The 26591-nt window shown below is 37.6% G+C and overlaps 1 protein-coding gene across 5 annotated transcripts in view; it reads right to left on the bottom strand.

The window, feature by feature from the left end:
- LOC121376453 (multiple PDZ domain protein-like) overlaps nt 1-26591 on the bottom strand; it is a 305209-nt gene that overhangs the window by 57642 nt on the left and 220976 nt on the right. For all 5 annotated transcript variants that reach the window (XR_005958447.1, XM_041504328.1, XM_041504327.1 and 2 more), the window contains 6 exons: nt 20271-20375; nt 15289-15518; nt 9333-9460; nt 7227-7337; nt 1730-1846; nt 323-401 (listed from right to left, as the gene is read on the bottom strand). Coding sequence is in view for 4 of the 5 variants with exons in the window: in XM_041504328.1 (XP_041360262.1) it covers nt 323-401; nt 1730-1846; nt 7227-7337; nt 9333-9460; nt 15289-15518; nt 20271-20375 (770 nt within the window). In the remaining variant the exon portion in view is untranslated. The remainder of the gene's footprint in view (nt 1-322; nt 402-1729; nt 1847-7226; nt 7338-9332; nt 9461-15288; nt 15519-20270; nt 20376-26591) is intronic.

Genomic DNA, 26591 nt, shown 5'->3' on the forward strand with positions numbered 1-26591 from the left:
CGACCTCTGTTTTATACAAGCCAGACTAATATAAAAACAGATCCATAGGCAACATGCAGCCTCAATGGTACATGTATGTCACAACACTTGATAATAAAACTAAGGCTAAACGTTCCACAACTGAATACAAGGGGATGGCAGGACACACCATAATTATTTCAATAAATTTTATACCTGGAGGTTCTGTCATATCTTTCTTTCTGGTTTAAGTAATGTTTTATTTTGTTGGTGATGAATTAATTAAAAATGTGTCAACCCCAACCCCCACCCCCTGTTTGATCAATTGTGGAACTGCCCTAATACTGTAGATTAAAAGACTCACTGTCAGAATATCCATATTCATCTTCAGAGTCACTGTCCCCGACTGATTCTCCTTTTGAAGAGTCAGCACCCACGGAGCTCTGTAACATACAAAACACATCACATACAAATCTCAGTTTCAACTGGATAACTCATACAAAACACATCACATACAAATCTCAGTTTCAACTGGATAACTCATACAAAACACATCACATACAAATCTGTTTCAGCTGGATAACTCACACAAAACACATCACATACAAATCTTAGTTTCAACTGGATAACTCATATAAAACACATCACATACAAATCTTAGTTTCAACTGGATAACTCATACAAAACACATCACATACAAATCTCAGTTTCAACTGGACAACTCACATAAACACATCACATACAAATCTCAGTTTTAACTGGATAACTCATACAAAACACATCACATACAAATCTCAGTTTCAACTGGATAACTCATACAAAACACATCAAATACAAATCTCAGTTTCAACTGGATAACTCAACAACTAATCTATACACCTAGGCTATAGAAGGTTATTTTCCCCAACAATTTCTTTCTCTTTCTTTACACATATTTTTGTTTTTATATCCAGTTAACATTCATGCACACTGTGATGGGCACATATCTTAGCTATCTGTACTGATTGTACACTCCAACACGTATTTCAATAATTTAGCAACTGTAAGCAATATGTGGGAAAATATGAAACTTATTTACAGCGCTTGCATGGTTAACTTATATACAACCAGTTTTGGTAATGTTAATTTCAATGGATATGGCTTCCACATCCAGGTCACAAGCATGGAACAACCAATCAGATATCAACATATCTGTGCGTTGGGTATCACTGTGTAATATCATGAATCTCACACAGTGTTTTCTCAAACGGATGACTAAGTAACAAACCAACTTAATCAATGTATGCACCGTCCAGCCTTGGTGGCATACTCATTAATGTACTAATTTTTTATTTATTATGTGGATTTAATTTTAAAATTACTTACTGTAATCTAATATAAATTCCCTTTGATATAAGTTTTAATTGGGGGGGGGGGGTTCACTATTATTTTTTTTACAAAAAGATTTAATTGAAATGCAATAGCCTTTCATTCCACCACCATTCCAGTCTTGGACACATTCCCTGGGGATCTTGCCCATGACAGATGTGCTTGAACCTTCAGAGGAGGATTGATCGAATGATTAATAGCAGTTATGTCATCTGACTTAATGCCGGTTTCCCATTCAGAACTGGCTTTGACGGAGAGTGAGTTTTAATGGCTCACTGGGGACGTTTCTCTCTCACTAATAGGATACATGTAGCTGAGGTGTGTGGCCATAAAGGCATGCTTTAACCTTAACTGATTATAAGCCCAGCAATTCAGTAAGGTGAGTAAGGTGATGTGATCTTACCAGCCGCTGGTCGAGCGGTGCCTTGTTGGCTTCACCGTGGACCTTAGTGATGGAAGTGGAGCACATCTCCTCCATGGACTGCACGGGTTTCAAATCAGCAGCCTCCAAATCGCCAGGCTGTATAAGAGAAAACAAGTACTGTGTAAATACCAAGCTGAACACAAAATTTAGTTTTATCTTAGAAGGACAATGAGGAAAGACGTATTTAGATGTAGATATGTGGTGGGAGATATATTAGATTTTATTCAAAAATTAATTTTTTTAACTTTATTTTATTATGAATAAATTTTTTGAAGTGAGGTATATTTTTCCTATTGGGGTGTCATTAAACATTCATTCATTCATTCATTCATTCATTCATTCATTCATTCATTCATTCAATCATTCCTTCATTTTTGTGACGCCATATAACCATAAATAAAATGTGTTGAGTGTGTTGTTAAATAAAACATTTCCTTCATTTCCTTCCTTCCTTTCTTCATTCATTCATTCATTCATTCTGCATGATGTTAACATACAATGTCTTCAGTCTTAACGAAGGAAGAAATAGTCATTCATTCATTCATTCATTCATTCTGCATGATGTTAACATACAATGTCTTCAGTCTTAACGAAGGAAGAAATAGTCATTCATTCATTCATTCATTCTGCATGATGTTAACATACAATGTCTTCAGTCTTAACGAATCAATCTGAATGAAGAGACGAAGAACTGTCACTCTTAATACATTTTTAAAATTTATAGTACATGGCATCAGACGTATGGTTAAGGAACAAATAGATTACTCATTTTCGGTTAGAAGCAAATGATCTTTGCTATGGCGCTACGAAATTGTAAAACCATTGTAGGCTATGACGTCACTATCTAGCACATGCCATAGCTTATGATGGTTTCACGATTTAGTGCTAAGACTGCTTCGAAATATAAGCCAAGGTGTGGGGCACTAACTGGAATGAGAATCAGTCCAATAAGCCACTAATGTGGATTAATCCTTCATCACTGGAACCCGAATCAGCCCAATCCGAATCAGTCCAATAAGCCTACCGATGGGGGATCGATCCTAGATCACTGGAACCTGAATCAGCCCAATAAGCCCACTGATGGGGATCGATCCTAGATCACTGGAACCGAATCAGCCCAATAAGCCCACTGATGGGGATCGATCCTAGATCACTGGAACCCGAATCAGCCCAATGAGCTCACTGATGGGGATCGATCCTAGATCACTGGAACCCGAATCAGCCCAATGAGCTCACTGATGGGGATCGATCCTAGATCACTGGAACCTGAATCAGCCCAATAAGCCCAACGATGGGGATCAATCCTAGATCACCGGAACCTAAATCAGCCCACTGATGGGGATTGATCCTAGATCATTGGAACCCGAATCAGCCCACTGATGGGGACTGATCCTAAATGACTGGAACCTGAATCAGCCCAATAAACCTACCGATAGGGATTGATCCTAGATCACTGGAACCCAAATCAGCCCACTGATGGGAATTGATCCTAGATCATTGGAACCCGAATCAGCCCACTGATGTGGATCGATCCTAGATCACTGGAACCCAAATCAGCCCAATAAGCTCACCAATGGGGATCGATCCTAGATCACTGGAACCCAAATAAGCCCACTGATGGGGATCGATCCTAGATCACTGGAACCCGAATCAGCCCAATAAGCTCACTGATGGGGATCGATCCTAGATCACTGGAACCCATATCAGCCCAATAAGCCTACCGATGGGGATCGATCCTAGATCACTGGAACCCAAATAAGCCCACTGATGGGGATCGATCCTAGATCACTGGAACCCGAATCAGCCCAATAAGCTCACTGATGGGGATCAATCCTTGATCACTGGAACCCAAATCAGCCCAATAAGCCTACCGATGGGGATCGATCCTAGATCACTGGAACCCAAATAAGCCCACTGATGGGGATCGATCCTAGATCACTGGAACCCGAATCAGCCCAATAAGCTCACTGATGGGGATCGATCCTAGATCACTGGAACCCAAATCAGCCCAATAAGCCTACCGATGGGGATCGATCTTAGATCACTGGAACCCAAATAAGCCCACTGATGGGGATCGATCCTAGATCACTGGAACCCGAATCAGCCCAATAAGCACTTCTGGTGTTAACTAAAATTTGAAATTCTGTTTTAAGCCCTAGTTTTGTTTTGTTTTTTGTTTTTTGTTTATTATTATAAAAAAAATTAGTATATAGTTTTCTTCCATCAGAATTGTAATTTTTAACAATTCTCTAATTAATCTTTTTTTTTTTTTTTTTAAAGATTACTGTTGAAAAGGGGATCTGGCTTGCAGGAAACAACTTTTTGTTTAAAAGGATGTCTTACACATGAAATTTTTGTTGACGGCATGCATGTAGATTCTAGTGTAATTAGTTGTAAAACTACATCGATCACATTCACTTTGTATTTGATCAGCGAATTGATTTCCCAATTACATCGGCCATGACCAACACACCCTGCCTGCTCACGTTACCACCAGCTTTTGTCTGCAATCAATAGACTTCCCATTTCTGTGCAACGAGCAGTGCAGACATGTTAGGATGGAAATAACGGCAAATTAAAGCCATGTGCTAATTAGATACATTAACTACAACACACACCTAGTGTTTCATTCATGTACATGATACTATATATAAGCACATCCCTAATTGGTTTTTAAATACTGTACATTTTATTAAATACTCCATTGCTTTGAAATTGTACATATGGTTCCATTTATAATTAAGAATGTTCCTACCAGCATACAAAGTCTTAGTGTACTTTATTAATTGCCTCCAAATAATGTAAAAAGTACACATGAATATAGTTGTACATTTGTGCATTGCTTTGAAATTGTATAGGTTTCATTCATAATTATGAATGTTCCCACCAGCATACAAAGTGTACTTTATTAATTGCCTCAGAATAATGTAAATCAACTAAGTACACATACATTTACTTGTACATTTGTGCAACGGCTACTTTCATCAATATTTTTGGTTTTAAAAGCATATATACTGGTATATACTGGTGAATACTGGCATTATTCGTACTGCCCCCTATGTGTGTATGTACAATTTGCATGAAAATGTTGCTACATGTAATTGCGAACAGCCCCTAACAATCTGGAGTGCCAGGGAAATATTCCGGTGAACAGGCAGCAGTATTGGATCTCCATTAACAGATTAGCATTACAAATCACCAGATCTAATTTAGCTATCCGTGAACATTTCAATGAGTAACTATTTCAGTCTCTATACGTGAGCTAATAGATTGGATCTAAAAATATTAACTACATGTATTTTGTCCAATTGGAGCTAATATTAACTACATGTATTTTGTCCAATTGGTGCTAAAAATATTAACTACATGTATTTTGTCCAATTGGTGCTAAAAATATTAACTACATGTATTTTGTCCAATTGGAGCTAAAAATATTAACTACATGTATTTTGTCCAATTGGAGCTAAAAATATTAACTACATGTATTTTGTCCAATTGGAGCTAAAAATATTAACTACATGTATTTTGTCCAATTGGAGCTAAAAATATTAAATACATGTATTTTGTCCAATTGGGGCTAAAAATATTAACTACATGTATTTTGTCCAATTGGAGCTAAAAATATTAACTACATATATTTTGTCCAATTGGAGCTAAAAATATTAACTGTTGCGTCCAATAAGAGAATATGCCAAATGATTACAATTAATGCAGAATTTATTATTTATTTTAATAGGATCACACTAAAAGCATAAGTACTGGTGAGGTACATGATATGTCCATCAATATATCCTTTTTATTATAATTACCAAAATGTTTTCAAAAAGCTTTGTTTTATTTAACGACACCACTAGAGCACATCAGAGCTCTACTGAATATCAAACATTTGGAAATTTTGACATACAGCGTTAGAGAGAAAACCTGCTACATTTTACCTGTTGTGCAATCCTTTTGACTTTTTTCTGATCAATAAAATAACAAGGGATCTTTTATATGCACCATCCCACAAACAGGACAGCACATCCCACCACCTTTGATATACAAGTTGTGATGCACTATATGGAATAAGTACTAGACCAATGGGCCCTCTGACAGGGATCGAATGCACATCAAGCAGATTTTACCACTGCCCCAATATTTTTTCAAATGCTAGATTTTCCTCTGTATACTTTCGGTTGAGACTTAGTTTGATGTTAAGAATATACATTTCTGTACACCTCGGTTGTTTTTGGTTTGTTCTGATCTTTATAGCAGCTTAATTTAGACAAGGTTTTCTTGTCACTGTTTGGTGCACTCACATGTAACTTGAATGAAACTTGATTTTTAAAAAAACATTTTTTTTAAAGAAATAATCCCAATGAATTATTAAATTATTTGGCAGTGAGAATTCTACAAATGATCATAAATACAAGCGTTCTCTAGTTACCAGATTTTACTACAAAATGTGGATCTGCAGAATGATGGGCAAAATTGTATGCAGTAACTGTTGAACACTCAAAAATAGTTTATGTTACATGTATGTGGCCAGCTAGACGTGAAAAAGATTCATATTTTAACCAAGAAACTAAGACTTATATGCAAATATAGCCAGAAAAACTCCAAAACGTTGCAACATGCCCAAATACCTTTAATATATTTATTAAAATTGGTGTTAATTTAAGATATACTCACACACACGGAATAGGTCACACTTTTAAGTATATTGTACTTTAATGTATTATTAATGGTGTCATAGTATTATTAGATGCACTTATACAAACTGAATGGGATATACATGTACCTTTAATAACAACTGTAACATATACTCACACTAACTAAATGGGACATACATGTACCTTTAATAACAACTGTAACATGTACTCACACTAACTAAATGGGACATACATGTACCTTTAATAACAACTGTAACATGTACTCACACTAACTAAATGGGACATACATGTACCTTTAATAACAACTGTAACATATACTCACACTAACTAAATGGGACATACCTTTAATAACAACTGTAACATGTACTCACACTAACTAAATGGGACATACATGTACCTTTAATAACAACTGTAACATATACTCACACTAACTAAATGGGACATACCTTTAATAACAACTGTAACATGTACTCACACTAACTAAATGGGACATACCTTTAATAACAACTGTAACATGTACTCACACTAACTAAATGGGACATACATGTACCTTTAATAACAACTGTAACATGTACTCACACTAACTAAATGGGACATACCTTTATTAACAACTGTAACATGTACTCACACTAACTAAATGGGACATACCTTTAATAACAACTGTAACATGTACTCACACTAACTAAATGGGGCATACCTTTAATAACAACTGTAACATGTACTCACACTAACTAAATGGGATATACCTTTAATAACAACTGTAACATGTACTCACACTAACTAAATGGGATATACCTTTAATAACAACTGTAACATGTACTCACACAAACTGAATCTGACAGACTTTGGACGACAAAGGTGACAGGTGATTTTGCATTGCGGATAACTTCAACAGCCTCATCGTGAGTTGCATTCCGGACATCTTGACCATTAACCTAAAACAAATAACAATCAGTAAAGGAAAGGAATATTTGTGTCTGTTTGACACTTGGCTGACACACACATACAGCGAGCGAGAGAGAGAGAGAGAGAGAGAGAGAGAGAGAGAGAGAGAGAGAGAGAGAGAGAGAGAGAGAGAGAGAGAGAGAGAGAGAGAGAGAGAGAGAGAGAGAGAGAGAGAGAGAGAGAGAGAGAGGGAGAGAGAGAGAGAGAGAGAGAGAGAGAGAGAGAGAGAGAGAGAGAGAGGGAGAGAGAGAGAGAGGGAGGGAGGATAGAGAGACAAAGAGAAAGAGTGAGAGTGAGTGAGACACTTGTCAATGTGTACATTAAAAAGAAAAAATTTTAAACACTTAATTTGGTAATACATTATGATTATTAAATTAATGTGTAAAAGTCTGCAATCCATCAAAGTATATATATCTATACATATGTATATAATTTGATTCTCACCTAAAACTTAAACCACTCTTTTATATGTACCATCCTACAGACAGTATAGCACATACCATGGCATTAACATAGCACTTCACAGCTTTACCACTGGGCTATGTCCCACCCCATACTGCTAAAATTCACCAACATACATCTAAAACCAATACTGCTCCATGCCCATAATTTTAATGTTCACAATTTATCACCAAACTCTAAAATTCACAAACATACATCTAAAACCAATACTGCTCCATGCCCATAATTTTAATGTTCACAATTTATCACCAAACTCTAAAATTCACAAACATACATCTAAAACCAATACTGCTACATGCCCATAATTTTAATGTTCACAATTTATCACCAAACTCTAAAATTCACCAAGGTGCATCTGAAATCAAAACTGCCCCATATTGCAATAAAACATCTACATGTACCTCTACAAAATCTCAAGGTGCATCTATAACTAAAACCACCCCATGATGCTAACAATTTATCACCAAACTGCATACCTCTATAACCAAAACCACCCCATGATGCTAACAATTTATCACCAAACTGCATACCTCTATAACCAAAACCACCCCATGATGCTAACAATTTATCACCAAACTGCGTACCTCTATAACCAAAACCACCCCATGATGCTAACAATTTATCACCAAACTGCGTACCTCTATAACCAAAACCACCCCATGATGCTAACAATTCATCACCAAACTGTGTACCTCTATAACCAAAACCACCCCATGATGCTAACAATTCATCACCAAACTGCGTACCTCTATAACCAAAACCACCCCATGATGCTAACAATTCATCACCAAACTGCGTACCTCTATAACCAAAACCACCCCATGATGCTAACAATTTATCACCAAACTGTGTACCTCTATAACCAAAACCACCCCATGATGCTAACAATTTATCACCAAACTGTGTACCTCTATAACCAAAACCACCCCATGATGCTAACAATTTATCACCAAACTGTGTATCTCTATAACCAAAACCACCCGGTAATGCTAACAATTTATCACCAAACTGTGTACCTCTATAACCAAAACCACCCCATGATGCTAACAATTTATCACCAAACTGTGTACCTCTATAACCAAAACCACCCCATGATGCTAACAATTTATCACCAAACTGTGTACCTCTATAACCAAAACCACCCCATGATGCTAACAATTTATCACCAAACTGTGTACCTCTACCAAAACCACCCCATGATCTATAACCCAAACCACCCCATGATGCTAACAATTTATCACCAAACTGTGTACCTCTATAACCAAAACCACCCCATGATGCTAACAATTTATCACCAAACTGTGTACCTCTATAACCAAAACCACCCCATGATGCTAACAATTTATCACCAAACTGTGTACCTCTATAACCAAAACCACCCCATGATGCTAACAATTTATCACCAAACTGTGTACCTCTATAACCAAAACCACCCTATGATGCTAACAATTTATCACCAAACTGCATACCTCTATAACCCAAACCACCCGGTAATGCTAACAATTTATGACCAAACTGCGTACCTCTAGTATTCTGTCTCCGGTCTCGAGAGTGCCATTCCTGCCTGCAGGACTGTTCTCCAGAACGTGTTTAATGAAAATGCCTGTGATCGTGTGTTCCTCGGCCACATTAAACATGTCCACTCGGCCACCTGTGGAAAAAACAACACCTCTCGAGTACAGTGAAAACACAACAAAGTTGGGCTAATACGAGAACAAACACCGACACTGCTATAACGCATGGGAACTGTCAACGTAATAACTGAAAAAAGAAACACATCTCAATTATAACAAGTTTCCACAAGCAGAATTTTTTCTTATTTTGGAAATGGTTAATCGATTGACAAATAAACTTTTTAACCCAAAACAACAGCACTGAAAATACTGAAGAAACAATAAAAAGAAAACCCACCTAGCAGGAGATAAAAAACTTCTTTTTTTTAATTAAAAAATATATAATTAAAAACACCTACATCACATTTAAAAGAACAAGAAAGTATAGTTTAACTTAAAAAACTGAAAAAATATTTAAATTTTATAAATATTAATTTACAATTAAAATGTAAAAACAATTGTTTCTTTTCTATAAAAATATTTGTTCATGTCTTTACAAAAGATGTGTGTAATTCTATACATTTAACAATATTTCTCCATAAAGCAATGCCCAATCCATGAAATCAAAAAGTCACATGACCGAACACTGAACAAAACACAAATCCATTTTAAGAAACAAAATATCAAAGGAAACAAAAGAGTAAATAACTTGTTAATCCCTGTGACTATTGTCACAAGTATGCCAGTTTAATGACAAACTTGCATGGTCTATGAATTCTACAGAGCAAAAAAAAAATAAGAAAAAAAAAATTAACCCACTGAAATATCAATACTTAATCATATCAATTGCAGCTCAACATCAAAGAAAAAATATTTATCTTCTTGGTTAGGGAGAGAAAATTAAAAATAAACACAAACAGAAAAGCCGACAGTGTGTTTAAGATGTATGTGTACATACAATAAGAGACTTCACTGTCCACGTAAGTTTGACCCATAGGTACAGCAACAAACCGACAGACTTAAAACATCTGCTTTTAATTAAATGCAGGATAACAAATGAGTTACCAATTATCAAATTTATATCCCAAGTAAAAGTTATTTCACAAGGTACATAAATTTGATAATTTATAAAGAGTTTGTTATTCTATTTATTACCCGAGTCATAGATGCATATATAGAAATGATATAAATTACTTTACACAATATTCTGAGTATTGCTGTACTGTTGTTAGAAGTTTGGTTTGTTTAACAACGCCACTGGAGCACATTGATTAATTAATCATCGGCTATTGGATGTCAAACATTTGATAATTATGACAAGTAGTCATTAGAGGAAATCCACAACATTTTTCCTAAAGCAGCAAGGGATCTTTTATATGCACTTTCCCACAGGAAAGCAGATACCACAGCCTTTGATCAGCTGTGGTGCACTGGTTGGAACTACTTAACTCTGTCTTTTATTTACCTTCACAAATAATTTTTATAACGTTCTATTTATTCTGCTTAAAAAAAAAAATCTATAATGAATTGTATTAAAATGCAAACTGTTTTTCAAAAACTATATGATGTAATCTTATGTGTTTCTCAATATTGTAATGTCTCATACATTTAGTACCAATGACATCCCTGTGAATATGGGTCCTGGTTTGTAGACACCAAACCATCTAAAACATTACAATACACCAATCCATGATCATTTCTCAGTGAGTTTTATTTCCATAGTTATGAGTGCTCACTGGAGTAATAAAGAGTAATAGTAAACGAAGCATTAAATTAATGTGATGATGATAATGATCAACTGAGTATCTTCTTGTTCACGTGCTGCACTGATACACAAATCAATGGCCGTTTTAGACCGTTTTAGACCATGTTAGTAGGTTAGTGTGAAAGACAGGGAAAATTCATAGGGAAAGATAAGAATTGTGTTCAATGACACCCCAGCACATTGTACACATAATTTTGCCATACAAGTGCTCATCTGATGAGCGATCAGTATTAACATCGATTTCCAATGGTAGGCTCACTGGGCTATTTCTCATTTCACCCAGTGCACCATGACTGGTAATCAAAGGCTGTGGTATGTGCTATCCTGTTTGTGGGATGATGCATATAAAAGATCCCTTGCTACTAATGGAAAAATATAGTGGGTTTCCTTTAAAACTATATGTCACAATTACCAAATGTTGGCCATTCAACAGCCAATGATTAATAAATCAATGTGCTCTAGTGGTGTTATTAAACAAAACAAAATTTTAACTGGTTATTTTGACACTTGGTCTAGACAGTGAGAGAGGAAACTTGCTGGTGCAACATATGCTACCTCAGTTGAATTAACTGCACACAAATCCTTTGTACATATACACATACTTTCCTAAATTGACAGGAACACACATACAACATACATCAGTCATAGGGCAACAGTTGGGTCAGGAACAAACACAAACCTGACAACTGATCCTATGAACCACCACAAGGGGGGGGGGGAGAGAATCTACTATTGTCACAAGAGCTCTTAAATAGGTACGAGATCTATCTTAGTTGGTAGAACATTTGCCTGAGGTGCTTGCACTGCAAGATCAAACTTCTTCAGCTGATAACATTTTATTTTTTTACTTCATTCAAACCTGTGGCCCACAACTGGTATATCAAAGGTGGTAGTATATGCTGTCCTGTCTGTGGGAAATTGCACACAAAATATTCGTTGTTGTTAATGGAAAAAATTTAGACTGTGTCAAAAATAAACAAAAGTTTGACATCCAATATACAATGATTAATAAATCAATGGTGTCATTAAAATATATTTTTTTAAGCTATTAAATTTGTTCTGTAATCATAATTAACAGCAAGGGCCTTTGTATATGCTTCTACTTCAGAAGACAGAACAATGTAGTACTCAGTTGTAAAACTATTACTTGTTAGTTTGTTTGTTTAACACCACTAGACCACACTGATTTATTCATCTCCTCTTATTGGATATCAAACATTTGGTAAACCTGCTACATTTTCCATTAACAGCAAGGAAACTTTCATATATCCTTGGCCTTTGGTATGCCAGTCATGGAGCTCTGGTTGGGATGGGGTGGGGTAGGGAACCCGTCATGGAGCTCTGGTTGGGATGGGGTGGGGTAGGGAACCCGTCATGGAGCTCTGGTTGGGATGGGGTGGGGTAGGGAACCAGTCATGGAGCTCTGGTTGGGATGGGGTGGGGTAGGGAACCCGTCATGGAGCTCTGGTTGGGATGGGGTGGGGTAGGGAACCCGTCATGGAGCTCTGGTTGGGATGGGGTGGGGTAGGGAACCCGTCATGGAGCTCTGGTTGGGATGGGGTGGGGTAGGGAACCCGTCATGGAGCTCTGGTTGGGATGGGGTGGGGTAGGGAACCCGTCATGGAGCTCTGGTTGGGATGGGGTGGGGTAGGGAACCCGTCATGGAGCTCTGGTTGGGATGGGGTGGGGTAGGGAACCCGTCATGGAGCTCTGGTTGGGATGGGGTGGGGTAGGGAACCCGTCATGGAGCTCTGGTTGGGATGGGGTGGGGTAGGGAACCCGTCATGGAGCTCTGGTTGGGATGGGGTGGGGTAGGGAACCCGTCATGGAGCTCTGGTTGGGATGGGGTGGGGTAGGGAACCCGTCATGGAGCTCTGGTTGGGATGGGGTGGGGTAGGGAACCCGTCATGGAGCTCTGGTTGGGATGGGGTGGGGTAGGGAACCCGTCATGGAGCTCTGGTTGGGATGGGGTGGGGTAGGGAACCCGTCATGGAGCTCTGGTTGGGATGGGGTGGGGTAGGGAACCCGTCATGGAGCTCTGGTTGGGATGGGGTGGGGTAGGGAACCCGTCATGGAGCTCTGGTTGGGATGGGGTGGGGTAGGGAACCAGTCAGAGAATGGATCCACCAAGCTAATTTGATCCTTTGTCCCAAGCACCTGAAGCAATTTTTGAAAATTTCTTTCTAATTTTCATTATTATTCATACTTACCTAGTGCTAGCACAACAACGCTAAGTTGAATAAGACTATTAAGAGTTCTACCTGGCTGTATTTGAGATGTATACCAGCTGTAACATACTGGTAACATCTATATGGTGGGCTGTCACACATCTAACTACTATAATCACATTCAACGGCAATTTATCTTGCATTAACAAGAAGCTTCTAGCAATAGCTTTTAAGACATGTATGTCATACATTGTAGACTAGCTGTTAGAACTATTTGTGAATTTTTTTTTGTTTCCATGAAAAGTACCAGATAGGTAAATAAAAGTTAAAACATTTAAAGTATTAATTATAAAAAAAAACTCCCCCTCCCGTCCCCCAGAAAAAAAAGTAAGAAAAGGGGGAAAGAGGAATCAAACCCTATCCAGTCTAAATTACCTTTAACCCATAACCATGTACATTGTACCATACATTTTTTAATAAAACCCCAAACTGGTGAAAACGGGATCAAAACAAAATCCAGGTTAATGTTAAAACGGTGTTTGCATGCATACTGTTTATACTCAACAAAATAAGTAAATGTTTGTTAGAAGAATCCATTTATAAGAACATTATACATATTATTATTTAGTTCTCTCTTCAATTCAGAATTAATTTTTTTTTTTTTTTTAAAATACAAATGAAGGTAAACACTTATTTAAGAAGAAAAGAAACATTCTGTGGTACTAAATGTTTCGCCTACCATAAAAAGAAACAAAAAAACATACATGTAGGTGTACTGTGATGAACATCCATAGATGCAACTATAAACCAAGTTTCATTGACCTACGACTTATAATTTGAGAAAATGATATAAACAGAAAACTTTAATGCAAAACTATAATGTACAACTTTAATGCATAAGTTAATGCCGTTAACACGGATACTGTCGGAAAAGTAATTCTTTACATCTTGCATTCCTACTTTGTAATGGTAACACAAACAAAAATAATCATTTCGTCATTTCATTAACATATTTCACTATTTATCACACCAAAAGAGGCAAAATCTCCAATAAATCCACTATAAAGTATAAACAGGATTCCCTAACTGTGCGATGAGCAGTGAGTAAACACCATGGTTATTAAAACATCTGTTAATGAATGGGGTGGTAAACTGGACCAAACACTAGGCCAAACCTGTTACCTGTATTCGTAGATACACGTAGGTCATCAAAAGAAAAACGTAGTGCTGAATCGCAGAAAGGAAAGGAAAGGAATGTTTGTGTAACAACACCTCAGAATATTTTAAACTACAGCAAGGTGATATTTCAGAGAGAGAGAGAGAGAGAGAGAGAGAGAGAGAGAGAGAGAGAGAGTGCAAAAGAAATTTGAATTAAAAAGAAATTTAGTTCTCCTAGTATAGAAAATAACAAAGGAGGTAATTTGAAGTTATAGAGGGTGTTCTACATAAAAGGTATAAATGGCAAGTTACTGTGCAATTTGTTCCCTCAGTTCTTTTATATATTACACATTTCTACAGGATAGTAATAATACTATTCACAAAGGCAGCTTGGAGAAATTTGAAAAAAAACACCCAATATGCATAGTCAAAATTCAATGCGATCGACAACACTTTCAATTAAAAACTGATAAAAAACTAAATTATATACAAAACGTACTGAACAGTTACATTGCAGTTCAGGAAACACCTTCAGTTTCAGTTCTTAAAACAACAACAATCTTGTGGTATTAACTGTCTCGCCTTCCATAATTTTTTTTTTTAAAACCAGTGCGCTGTGATGAACATCCATAGGTGCAACTATAAACCAAGTTTTATTGACCCAAGGCTTATAGTTTGTGAGAAATTGATATAAACATTAACCTTTAATGTTGAACTTTAACATAAAAGTTGATGCATTATTGATGCCATTGCCATCGAAAAGTAATCCCTTTTTAATTCTTAAAGGTGAGACAAAAATTACTGTCATTGCATGTATATGTGTATAAAAACTTACCAACAATGCTGATGCCCAGACTTTCGCCCGGCTTTCTCTCGAGCACCACTGTTCGAAGAGGTCCCCAGGCCTGGTTGCTGATGGCAGGAGACCCGTCAGATGCCAGAGATTTCTGCCGTGGTTCTGAAGCTGCTGTCGGTGACGGGACAGGGTCAACTGAAGAGCCTGTTAGTTCAGCACCGTGATCACTTGTTGTTGACCCTAGCCGACGAGGTGACGATAACACAGCGCTGGAAAATAGGGGAGAAAAGATAATAAACTAACAGTACCATGATATGATGACCTAATTATCAATTATTCATTATTAAATCAAGGACTAATATGATAAATAGAAAAGAGTGGAAACCTCCTACATTTTTCCATTAGTAGCAACTAGAAAGACATCTTTTATATGCATCATCCCACATACAGGATAGCACATACCATGGCCTTTGATATACCAGTCACGGTGCACTAGCATGAACAAGATATAACCCAATGGGCCCACCAGTGGGAATCAATTCCAAACTGACCATGCATCAAGCAAGCCCTTTACCACTGGGCTATGTTGTGGCTCTAGTTCTCGTTATAGGCCCCCCCACACCACTGCTGTCTTTCCATTGATGGTCAAATTTAGAGATATGCGAACGAAGCATTGGTATTAAGACTATATTTGTGCAAATGCCAGCATCTATAATTTAAGATAGGTAATTGAACTCATGTAATTACCAAGGCTACCATCGTACATGCACATCTAGGTCAAGTTACAATTTTATTTGTCATGTAAAAAAAAAAAAATCTATTTTATATTGTAATGAAGTTGACTAAATGTTCACTTCAAAGAACAGGTCCTCTCTGATCTCAGACTCAGAGAATAACTGAATCATAAATCAAGAATGGCTTAAACAAAATTTAAAAAGAAAATCTTTCAAGAAGGTAAAAAGTTAAAATGTTGTGTAATGTATACTGAGAGGTATAAATAACACATTCTTAAAGAAATGTTGTATATGTATCATATATATAATGCATGTGGACAAATGAGATACTGGTAATAACTGTAACTGAAAGAAGATTTTGTTCGGGAAAATAAATCTAACAAAAAGCATTTGAAACAAAACAAAACAAAAACAACATAACTTGGGTGTGTGTGTGTGTGTGGGTGTGTGTGTGTGTGTGTGTGTTTAACACTAAAACAGAATATTTTTCAGCATTATTCTATGATATGACATTTTTTATAGAAAATATTCACTGAAATACCCAAATGTGTTATTTATGCCTCTTAGTGTACAATACTGGACTCCAGTTTGGAATGAAGTACTTGTCGCAAGGCTCGTGTGGTTAAATATTTGAATCATCTGTGAGACGAAACCACCATAAAACTGTAAAGGTTAACCACACCGGTCGATCTCGGAGGATCCGGACCGTCCATGCATACCAACCAACTGACTTGAAACATTTCTTTACAACTACATTACTGGGGTAATTTTACAACATATTTAATGGCTGCCCAAACACATTATTAGACTAATTTCACAACAACATAGCTGAAGTAATTTTACAACACGCTTGATGGCAGCTTTCAAAGGAGTAATAAATGTAGTGACGCAGTGTCTTCAAAGTGCAAATGAAAGGAATGTTTGTTTAGTGACATCACAGCACAGAATGTATCAATGGAAATGATGTAAACATAACAGGTTTTTCAATACACATGTATCAGTCACTGAGCAATGGATCTAGCTCATTTGGTGGAGCACTTGCCTGGGTTATAGGATTGAATCTCGTTAATGGAGCTGGGGTTTTTAATGCCCCCCCCCCCCCCGACACCCCCCCCCATTATCCCAACATGTGTCCCATGAATGGTATATCATAGGTTGTGGTTTGTGCTGTCTTGTCCATAGAAGTGCATATAAAAGATCCCTTGTTGCTAATGAAAAGATATGGCAGGTTTCCTTTGAAGATTAAGAGTCAGAATTACCAAATTGTTTGATATCCAATAGCCGGTGATTAATTAATCAATGTGCTCTAGTGGTGTTGTTAAACAAAACAACTTTATCTTTAACAGGTGCTGAGCAATAGCTGGAACTGGGATAAAAACAATGGTTATCAAGAACTCTTTACAGCGTATGTTTCTTTACTTTCAAAATATTATAGTTTAACTTATCATACCACAAATATGATGTGCCCTCTGTTTTGGCAAAACTATTAAAATTATTAATAAATAAATCAAAACATCACATTCAAGTTCACTCCATTTGTTGTTAAACAAAACAACTTTAACAGGAAGGAAGGAAATGTTTTATTTAACGACGCACTCAACACATTTTATTTATGATTATATGGCGTCGGACATATGGTTAAGGACCACACAGATATTGAAGGAGGAAACCCGCTGTCGCCACTTCATGGGCTACTCTTTTTGATTAGCAGCAAAGGATCCTTTATATGCACCATCTCAGAGACAGGATAGTACATACCATGGCCTTTTGTTACACCAGTTGTTTTTATCTCAGAGATTTTGGTAACAATCAATTATATTAAAATGCATGACATGAGTAAAACGAAAGTAAAGCTACAAGCTGAAGGAGGTGGCACATCTGCAGTGAAGTTCTCAGCTAAACCAATTAAGCCTTTCCACATGCTACATTGTATTCAAGGAGGCTGGAACCCTGTGTCATACTTGTGTATGGCCCTTGTCTGAGACCTGGCCAGTCCATTAATGAAGAGGTGATAATCTCCAATCTAACCGTATACATGTACTTATTTTTTTTATTTTTTTTTTTAAACAAAGTGTTCACTGACACCATTATAGCACATTAATTTATTAATAATTGGCTACTGGATGTCAAACATTTGATAATACTGACCTAAAGCTTTAGAGGATACTCACTACATTGGTCCATTAACAGCAAGGGATCTTTTCTATGTACTTTCCCATAGGTGGGACAGCACATACCACAACCTGCACATAGAGACTGAAGAACAATCGGTTTACTCCTAACTGTAGGGGACAAATGATTTTTACGCAGAAAGTACAGGTAATAAGTTCAAAAACCACAGCCTTTGATATGCCAGCTGTGGGGTGTTGTTTAACAATGTGCTAACTGCAGTTAAACAAATATTCCTTTCCTTTCTAATTACACTGATTATCCAGAAAGAAAAAACAAAAACCTACCACCCCCAAAAAAGAGACCCCCCCCCCCCCCCCCCCCCCCCAACATATATGTTCATTTACCGCTTGCGTTCAAACATATCTACTCTTTAGCAGACCCATAACCAATGTTAAAGTTTGTTTTGTTTAACGACACCACTGGAGCACACTGATTAATTAATCATCGGCTATTGGATATGAATATTCTGACTCGTAGTCATCAGAGGAAGCTCGCTACACTTTTCCCAATGCAGCAAGGGATCTTTTATATTCACTTTCCCACAGACAGGAAAGCATATACCACAGCCTTTGTCCAGTTGTGGTGTACTGGTTGGAACGAGAAAACCCCCAATCAGTTGAATGGGTCCACCGAGGTGGCATAACAAATGAGTACCAGTAATAAGAAGAATGATCATCTTCAGTACAGATCTCACAAAACTGCTTTCTGTATTTCGTTACTGTGCCCACAATCAATAGTAATTTGTAAAAATTAATCTAAATCAAACGCTGCCTCCACAGGCTGCCAGTGGTAAGATGGAATGTATGTGTATATCACTGCTCACCCTCTTCATTCTTGTTTCTATTGATCGACCCAGCTTTACCAATTAAAGGGTGTAAATCTCACCACTTGGCTTCAAAGAGGAAGCTGAAGCTGTTAAGTATATACATGAAATTGAGAGCAGAACTACTGGTGGCAGGAAGAAAAATATATGATTTTTTTTATTTCTAAAAATATTAAAGCTAAGTTTTAACAGATGACATTGGAGCGCTTGCCTGAGGTGCTTGTGTCAAAGGATCAAATTCCCTTGGATGACCCATTCTCTGATTGGTCCCCCCCCCCCCATCACAACCAGTACTCCACGACTGGAATATTAAAAGCATTGGCAAGTGCTGTCCTGTTTGTGGGAAAATGCATATAAAAGATTGTTTAACATTCAACAGCTGATGATTAATAGTAATTAATCAATGTGCTCTAATGGTGTCAATGTGTAAGGAACTATATACCTGGGTGAAGAAATGGCTGGAGTGTGTAGGGGACCACATGGCTGGAGTGTGTAGGGGACTACTCACCTGGTTAAAGGAATGGCTGGAGTGTGTAGGGGACCACTCACCTGGGTGAAGGAATGGCTGGAGTGTGTAGGGGACCACTCACCTGGGTGAAGGAATGGCTGGAGTGTGTAGGGGACCACATGGCTGGAGTGTGTAGGGGACTACTCACCTGGTTAAAGGAATGGCTGGAGTGTGTAGGGGACCACTCACCTGGGTGAAGAAATGGCTGGAGTGTGTAGGGGACCACATGGCTGGAGTGTGTAGGGGACTACTCACCTGGTTAAAGGAATGGCTGGAGTGTGTAGGGGACCACTCACCTGGGTGAAGGAATGGCTGGAGTGTGTAGGGGACTACTCACCTGGGTGAAGGAATGGCTGGAGTGTGTGGAGGACCACTCACCTGGGTGAAGGCATGGCTGGAGTGTGTAGGGGACCACTCACCTGGGTGAAGGAATGGCTGGAGTGTGATGGGGACTACTCACCTGGGTGAAGGCATGGCTGGAATGTGTAGGGGACCACTCACCTGGGTGAAGGCATGGCTGGAGTGTGTAAGGGACCACTCACCTGGGTGAAGGCATGGCTGGAGTGTAGGGGACCACTCACCTGGGTGAAGGCATGGCTGGAGTGTGTAGGGGACCACTCACCTGGGTGAAGGCATGGCTGGAATGTGTAGGGGACCACTCACCTGGGTGAAGGCATGGCTGGAATGTGTAGGGGACCACTCACCTGGGTGAAGGCATGGCTGGAGTGTAGGGGACCACTCACCTGGGTGAAGGCATGGCTGGAGAATGTAGGAGACTACTCACCTGGGTGAAGGCATGGCTGGAGTGTGTAAGGGACTCTGTTCTGAGCTCCTAGTGCTCACAGTCTCACGGTAAACAGCTGCATCGGAACCTGATATGTACGTAATACTGAAAATAAAAACACAATCATAAAACACTAGCCTCCACATTACTGTAAATTTTAATAAACACCCAACACATTTAGAATAAATCAATGTTTTAGTTTCTTCCAAACTGATGTTTATAATCTCAAATGCAAATTAAAAAATATATATATTTTAAAGTTTTAGTGTCAACAACCAATATTAAAAAGGATCATAATTTAACATTCCCTGAGAATTGCATTCTGTTTTTGGGTGCATAAAGTATTGAGGATAAGTATGTAGAATGTGGAAAGAATAAGCATGAAGAGAGCAGAGAATAAACATGCAGAAAATGGACAGGATAAATATTTGACTAGTGCACCATTTGCCCGAATGCTCTCACATGTTTCTGATGTTTTCACGTTTAGTTTTCTCTTCACCATGTTAACATGTGGCTGACGAAACATTGAGAATTTTACCTTGTGGTTTTAAACATAAGACTTTATTTTTATCATCGATATCTTGAAGGAAAATTAACTATGTGTGTTGAGTGCAGCCATACACATACATAGGAACTGACATTAGAACATTTGACTACCAAACCGCTAATGATGCCAATGAATAACTGCAGCCTTCAATCTCTGAACTAACTTACTGACCTCAGCAAATACAAGTCTGCGGGTTCTCGAAATACAAATTACACACCAAACATGGTTAAACTTAAAAGAACAACCCACCTTGCAAAACAAGCAGGTATCATCCCTTTAGTAGACTCTTAATGTGGTTTTCAAAAACAACTTAAGACTGTGTGAGTGAAAGTGCAAGAGTGTGTGTGTGTGGTGTGTGTGTGTGTGTGTGTGTGCATGCATGTGTGCATATGTGTGTGTGCACGTGTGCATGTGTGTGTGTGAATGAGTGTCTGTATAACATTTATACATGTATACATTTGTGTACGTGGATGTGAATATGAGTGTGTGTTTAAATGCAAGTGCGTATGTATATCTCAATGAATGCATGTGTGTGTGTATGTGCATACGAATGCAAGTGTGAATGCAAGTATATGTTTGTGAATGAGACTGAGTGTGAATGAATGAATGAATGAATGAATGAATGAATGAGTGTGTGTAATATTTTGATAATAATACTAGTCTTGTAATTCACTTTTAATTCATTCATGAGCCATAATAACTGATTCTAGAAAATATATCTTAAATGTATACAATTTTTTTTAATTATATAAAATTATACACATACACCAAGAAAATGATTGCAGCATCAAATTGGTACAAAAACAAATATTGCAAATTTATGCATAAAATGTACAAATTAAACTTAATTTTTAAAATGCTAGATGACAGCATCCCACATTTAGATTTGACCATCAACAAGGAATATTTGCAGAAAATGCTCTATTGATTAATCCAGTAGAAATATATTGATCTATCACTACTTTGTTCCATTAGAAACTTCCACTGAATATGAAAGGCAACTGCACACCAGTGGTACATCCTGTCCAATACATTCTGTCATGATTAATGGTGAATCAAATCAGAGTTCCGATTCATACACAGTTATGTAACACATACTCCCAGAAGTGTGTATGTGTGTGAGTTGATGGGCAGCTATTTCCTACAGCGTTTACCAAGCAAATCGAATCAATTTCACATTAACTGGTAACGCAGTTCACGGAATTCCGACATCAGTTTATATATATTCCGACAGATATTAAGCTATACATGTCTGTAAGGCTTGTGTATGTGTATACATGTGTATGAGTTCTTTATAGATGCAAAGGTTTCAGTCAAATAATATCAGTGTCAATGACATTTATTAAAAAACATTTAGCGCAATTTTATTTTTACATTCCTTTTACATGGATGAAGTATCCACTAAAAAGCAACCAATTTAAGAAGCGTAATGAGGGTAGAAGTACAGTTAAAGTGAAAACAATGGAATAAACAAACTGAAAATCGGAAGTAAAATATTATAAAACATTTTTTTTTTAAATCTAAAGATTTAGCTTGAGTAAGTGACTTGCGGACAGATCAACAGTTCAACTAAATCATAGTTTGTTTTGTTTAATGACACCACTAGGGAACATTGATTAATTAATCATCGGCTATTGAATGTCAAACATTTAGTCATTCTGACTCATAGTAATGAGATGAAACACACTACATTTTTTCCTAATGCAGCAAGAGGTCTTTTCTATGCATTTTCCCATAGACAGGAATGCACATACGACAACATTCCACAGTGGTGCACTAGTTGGAGCGAGAAAACCCCCACTAAGTTGAATGGATCCACTGAGGTGATTCGATCCTGTGACACAAGCACCTCAGGTGAACCGACTGAGCTAAATCCCACCCAAACTAAATGATACAATCAAGCTCATCAATGACACCTCCAGGCTGTGTTGTGTGCATTTAAAATCCTCACACCCACAGCAATTCTAATAGGAGCATTATCAATACATACACTAATGATACAATCAAGCTCATCAATGACACCTCCAGGCTGTGTTGTGTGCGTTTAAAATCTTCACACCCACAGCAATTCTAATAGGAGCATTATCAATACATACACTAATGATACAATCAAGCTCATCAATGACACCTCCAGGCTGTGTTGTGTGCGTTTAAAATCCTCACACCCACAGCAATTCTAATAGGAGCATTATCAATACATACACTAATGCTACAATCAAGCTCATCAATGACACCTCCAGGCTGTGTTGTGTGCGTTTAAAATCTTCACACCCACAGCAATTCTAATAGGAGCATTATCAATACATACACTAATGATACAATCAAGCTCATCAATGACACCTCCAGGCTGTGTTGTGTGCGTTTAAAATCCTCACACCCACAGCAATTCTAATAGGAGCATTATCAATACATACACTAATGATACAATCAAGCTCATCAATGACACCTCCAGGCTGTGTTGTGTGCGTTTAAAATCTTCACACCCACAGCAATTCTAATAGGAGCATTATCAATACATACACTAATGATACAATCAAGCTCATCAATGACACCTCCAGGCTGTGTTGTGTGTGTTTAAAATCCTCACACCCACAGCAATTCTAATAGGAGCATTATCAATACATACACTAATGGGGAGAGAACTGAGAAGAGAATTTATCATAAGTGAGAGCAAAATGAAAACTATACAAAACTCTCATAAACATCTCATTTTGTTGCATTTGTTTTGATGCATGTATGGTGTGTACCACCAAATCAAACTTCAAAGACGACAATAGAAACATATGTAGCTAAAACTGCTACATGCAGCATTTCAATCAACACACACACAATGCATATAAATATCACAACCCATCATCCTTATTCCTAATTGTAAATTAAAAAACAATGGGGACAGGTTACTTTCAGGTATAAAAGGAAGCATCTTTGACAACCATAGTTCCGGACAGAAGCTGTCATTCTAATTCTAGTGGGACCTACATGTACACGTCACAAGTACAGTACATGTAGTAACTGGAACAAAAACTACAGAATTTTTGTTTTGTTTTTATTTAATAACACCACTAGAGCACACTGATTAATTAATAGTCATCTATTGGATGTATCAAACATTTGGTAATTCTGACACACAAGTCAGTCAGAAGAAACCCGCTACATTTTCTTAATGCAGCAAGGGATCTTTTATATGCACTTTCCCACAGACAGAAAATCACATAACACAGCCTTGGACCAGTTGTGGTGCACTGGATGGAACGAGAGAAACATCCAATCAATTGAATGGATCCATCGAGGTAGTTCGATCCTGCGATGCAAGTCCCTCAATCAAGCACTCAACCGACTGAGCTAAATCCCGCCCCTTACAGAAACTTACTAGCCAGATGAAATCACACTTTATGACAACACGTCCTGTCACACATGTCACCAATGGCAGGTGTGGTCTTATTTGATGTAGCATTTAAAGTTAGGTGAACTTTGAACTTTGACTCTGTGACATGCTATATATGTATGGTATACTGCTACATGTTGGTGTTGTACCCAAATATATAACACATGTACACACAGATAAGACATGCATTTATTGTCATTTTGTAAACCATTAAATGCACATGGCTGTTAAGGGATGTCATGTACATGTAACTAATGGATAAATATCTCTCACAAATCCTTTCTCACAAATTTTAGCCAGTGTTTCTTTAGCTAACAATTCTTCCCCACAAAAGTTGATACAACATAACCCCAAAACATACAAAATAAAATTACGCATTACATGTATTTAAAATTTAATGTCCCTACCTTTGGAGTGTTCCTGCATATACATAAAGTCAGAGAATGTCTTCTGAATGAATTACAAGAATAGCAACGTATACTTAACATTTGTCCACATTACTATCAACTGAGAATATATATATATATAAATACACACTTAGCAAATATCTAACCGACTATCCTCTTTACATTGTCAGTGGAATAAAGATATACAGTAACATCCCAGCAAGTGTGTGTAAAGCTGCAGCAGCCCCTGCCTCAACACTGACATATCCGGCAGAAATCACAAGTGCAATTACTTATATTGACCAAAAGCTAATTTTCCTAATAGCTCTTGTGGAAGCAGCAGCTCTCCTAAAAGCAAGCAGTTTGGCAGGGGAGCAATAAACCCATGGATTGAGACATCCAGCCACCCTCATCATCCCAGTAAATAGAAGCGGGACTTTTTCTATTGACCGGCAGTACTTGAAATCGCCTGTCTGATCGTTAGCTTGCAGCGCGTGCACACACCTTCCTCAATACCAATTCCACGACTTGGTTACAGTGGCTGCCGCATTCAGATTAACTTGATCAATTTGTATCTCTCCGCTCAGAAAAGCTTATGTGACTTTTCCATTTAGAAAACTTACTTTGGAGTTTGTGCGTTGATTGAAATGGACCAGACCATTTGCATCTGTCTATAAACATGTATCATGAGAGACATCTGGATTTATAGGACTGTTCCAAAACTGATTACATAGGGGAGGTGGGAGAGAATATAACTACTATTTTGTGCCTGGTGGGTCTGCTGAAATTTTCTCTTTCAATGCATACATGATTTTAAAAAAATTATAGTTTGAAGGTGATGAATAAATATTGTTCATACAGATGAAGTCAAGTAAACTTGGTTAACTTGATTTTATTTAAAGCTAGCTATTAATTAATCAACCAACAATGTGGCACATACTTATGTCCACTGAAGGTTTAAGCACGTTTGTCCTGGACACATCCTCCAAATTATCCGGTAATTGTGTAAAAAAGGGAGTACTCCTGAAATGCTACTTTGTTGAAATATTACAATTTGATTGAACATGTTAACTTGATGAATACAGTCATCTATTACCATGTCACATGTGATATATTCTATACAGTGATGTTGATGATTGTACATATGACATGGCAGAGTCCATATATGAAAAGAAATGTCTGGGCAGAAAGCAATAATTTTACACTGTTTAGGCAGAAAGCAATAATTTTACACTGTCTGTGCAGAAAGCAATAATTTTACATTGTCTGGGCAGTAGATGATGAGTCCATGCACCATAATATCAAGACAATATAAACATTAATGGGCAAGAACTGTATTTAAATACAATGTCTGGATAAAACAGCCGAGTCAGCTGAATCTACCTTTTCCACAGGTTCATTCAGCAAACCACAGGATGTCTAACCTGCTGATGAAAACCACTTCCACAGTCATCTATCACACAGGGTTAAACAAAACGCCCACGATCTGCTATTTCTCACACTGTTCCAAGACAGAAACTCATTATGTCAGATGCTGATATTAAACACCTATATTGCTACTGCTGCTTCTGCTGCTGCTGTTGTTGTTGCCAATGAAGAAGACATTATCCATTTTGGTGCTTACATCTAATTAAGGTTAAAGCACACTGCTTTGGACAATCAACACAGCTGCCTGGCCAGGGCAGAGTCTAATGGTTGTCTTAATGTGAGAGAGGAAGTCTGCTGTTGCCACACAGACCACTAAGTTAGCATTTCCCACAGAGCAGTGCCACAATGAGGGGACTTAACATTATCACCTATAAAGGGTCTTCATAAATGAGGGGAATTAACATTATCATTATCACCTATAAAGGGTCTTCATGAATGAGGGGAATTAACATTATCATTATCACCCATGGTTCATACAGACCTGGTGAACAGAAATTCCAGTACTTTTCAAGTATATTTTTCAGTTTTTCAAGTAGTCTTTGGCACAATGTTACAAGCAGTTTAACACACACACA

Source organism: Gigantopelta aegis, chromosome 6, assembly GCF_016097555.1.
Source record: "Gigantopelta aegis isolate Gae_Host chromosome 6, Gae_host_genome, whole genome shotgun sequence".
Classification (NCBI taxonomy): Eukaryota; Metazoa; Mollusca; class Gastropoda; order Neomphalida; family Peltospiridae; genus Gigantopelta; species Gigantopelta aegis.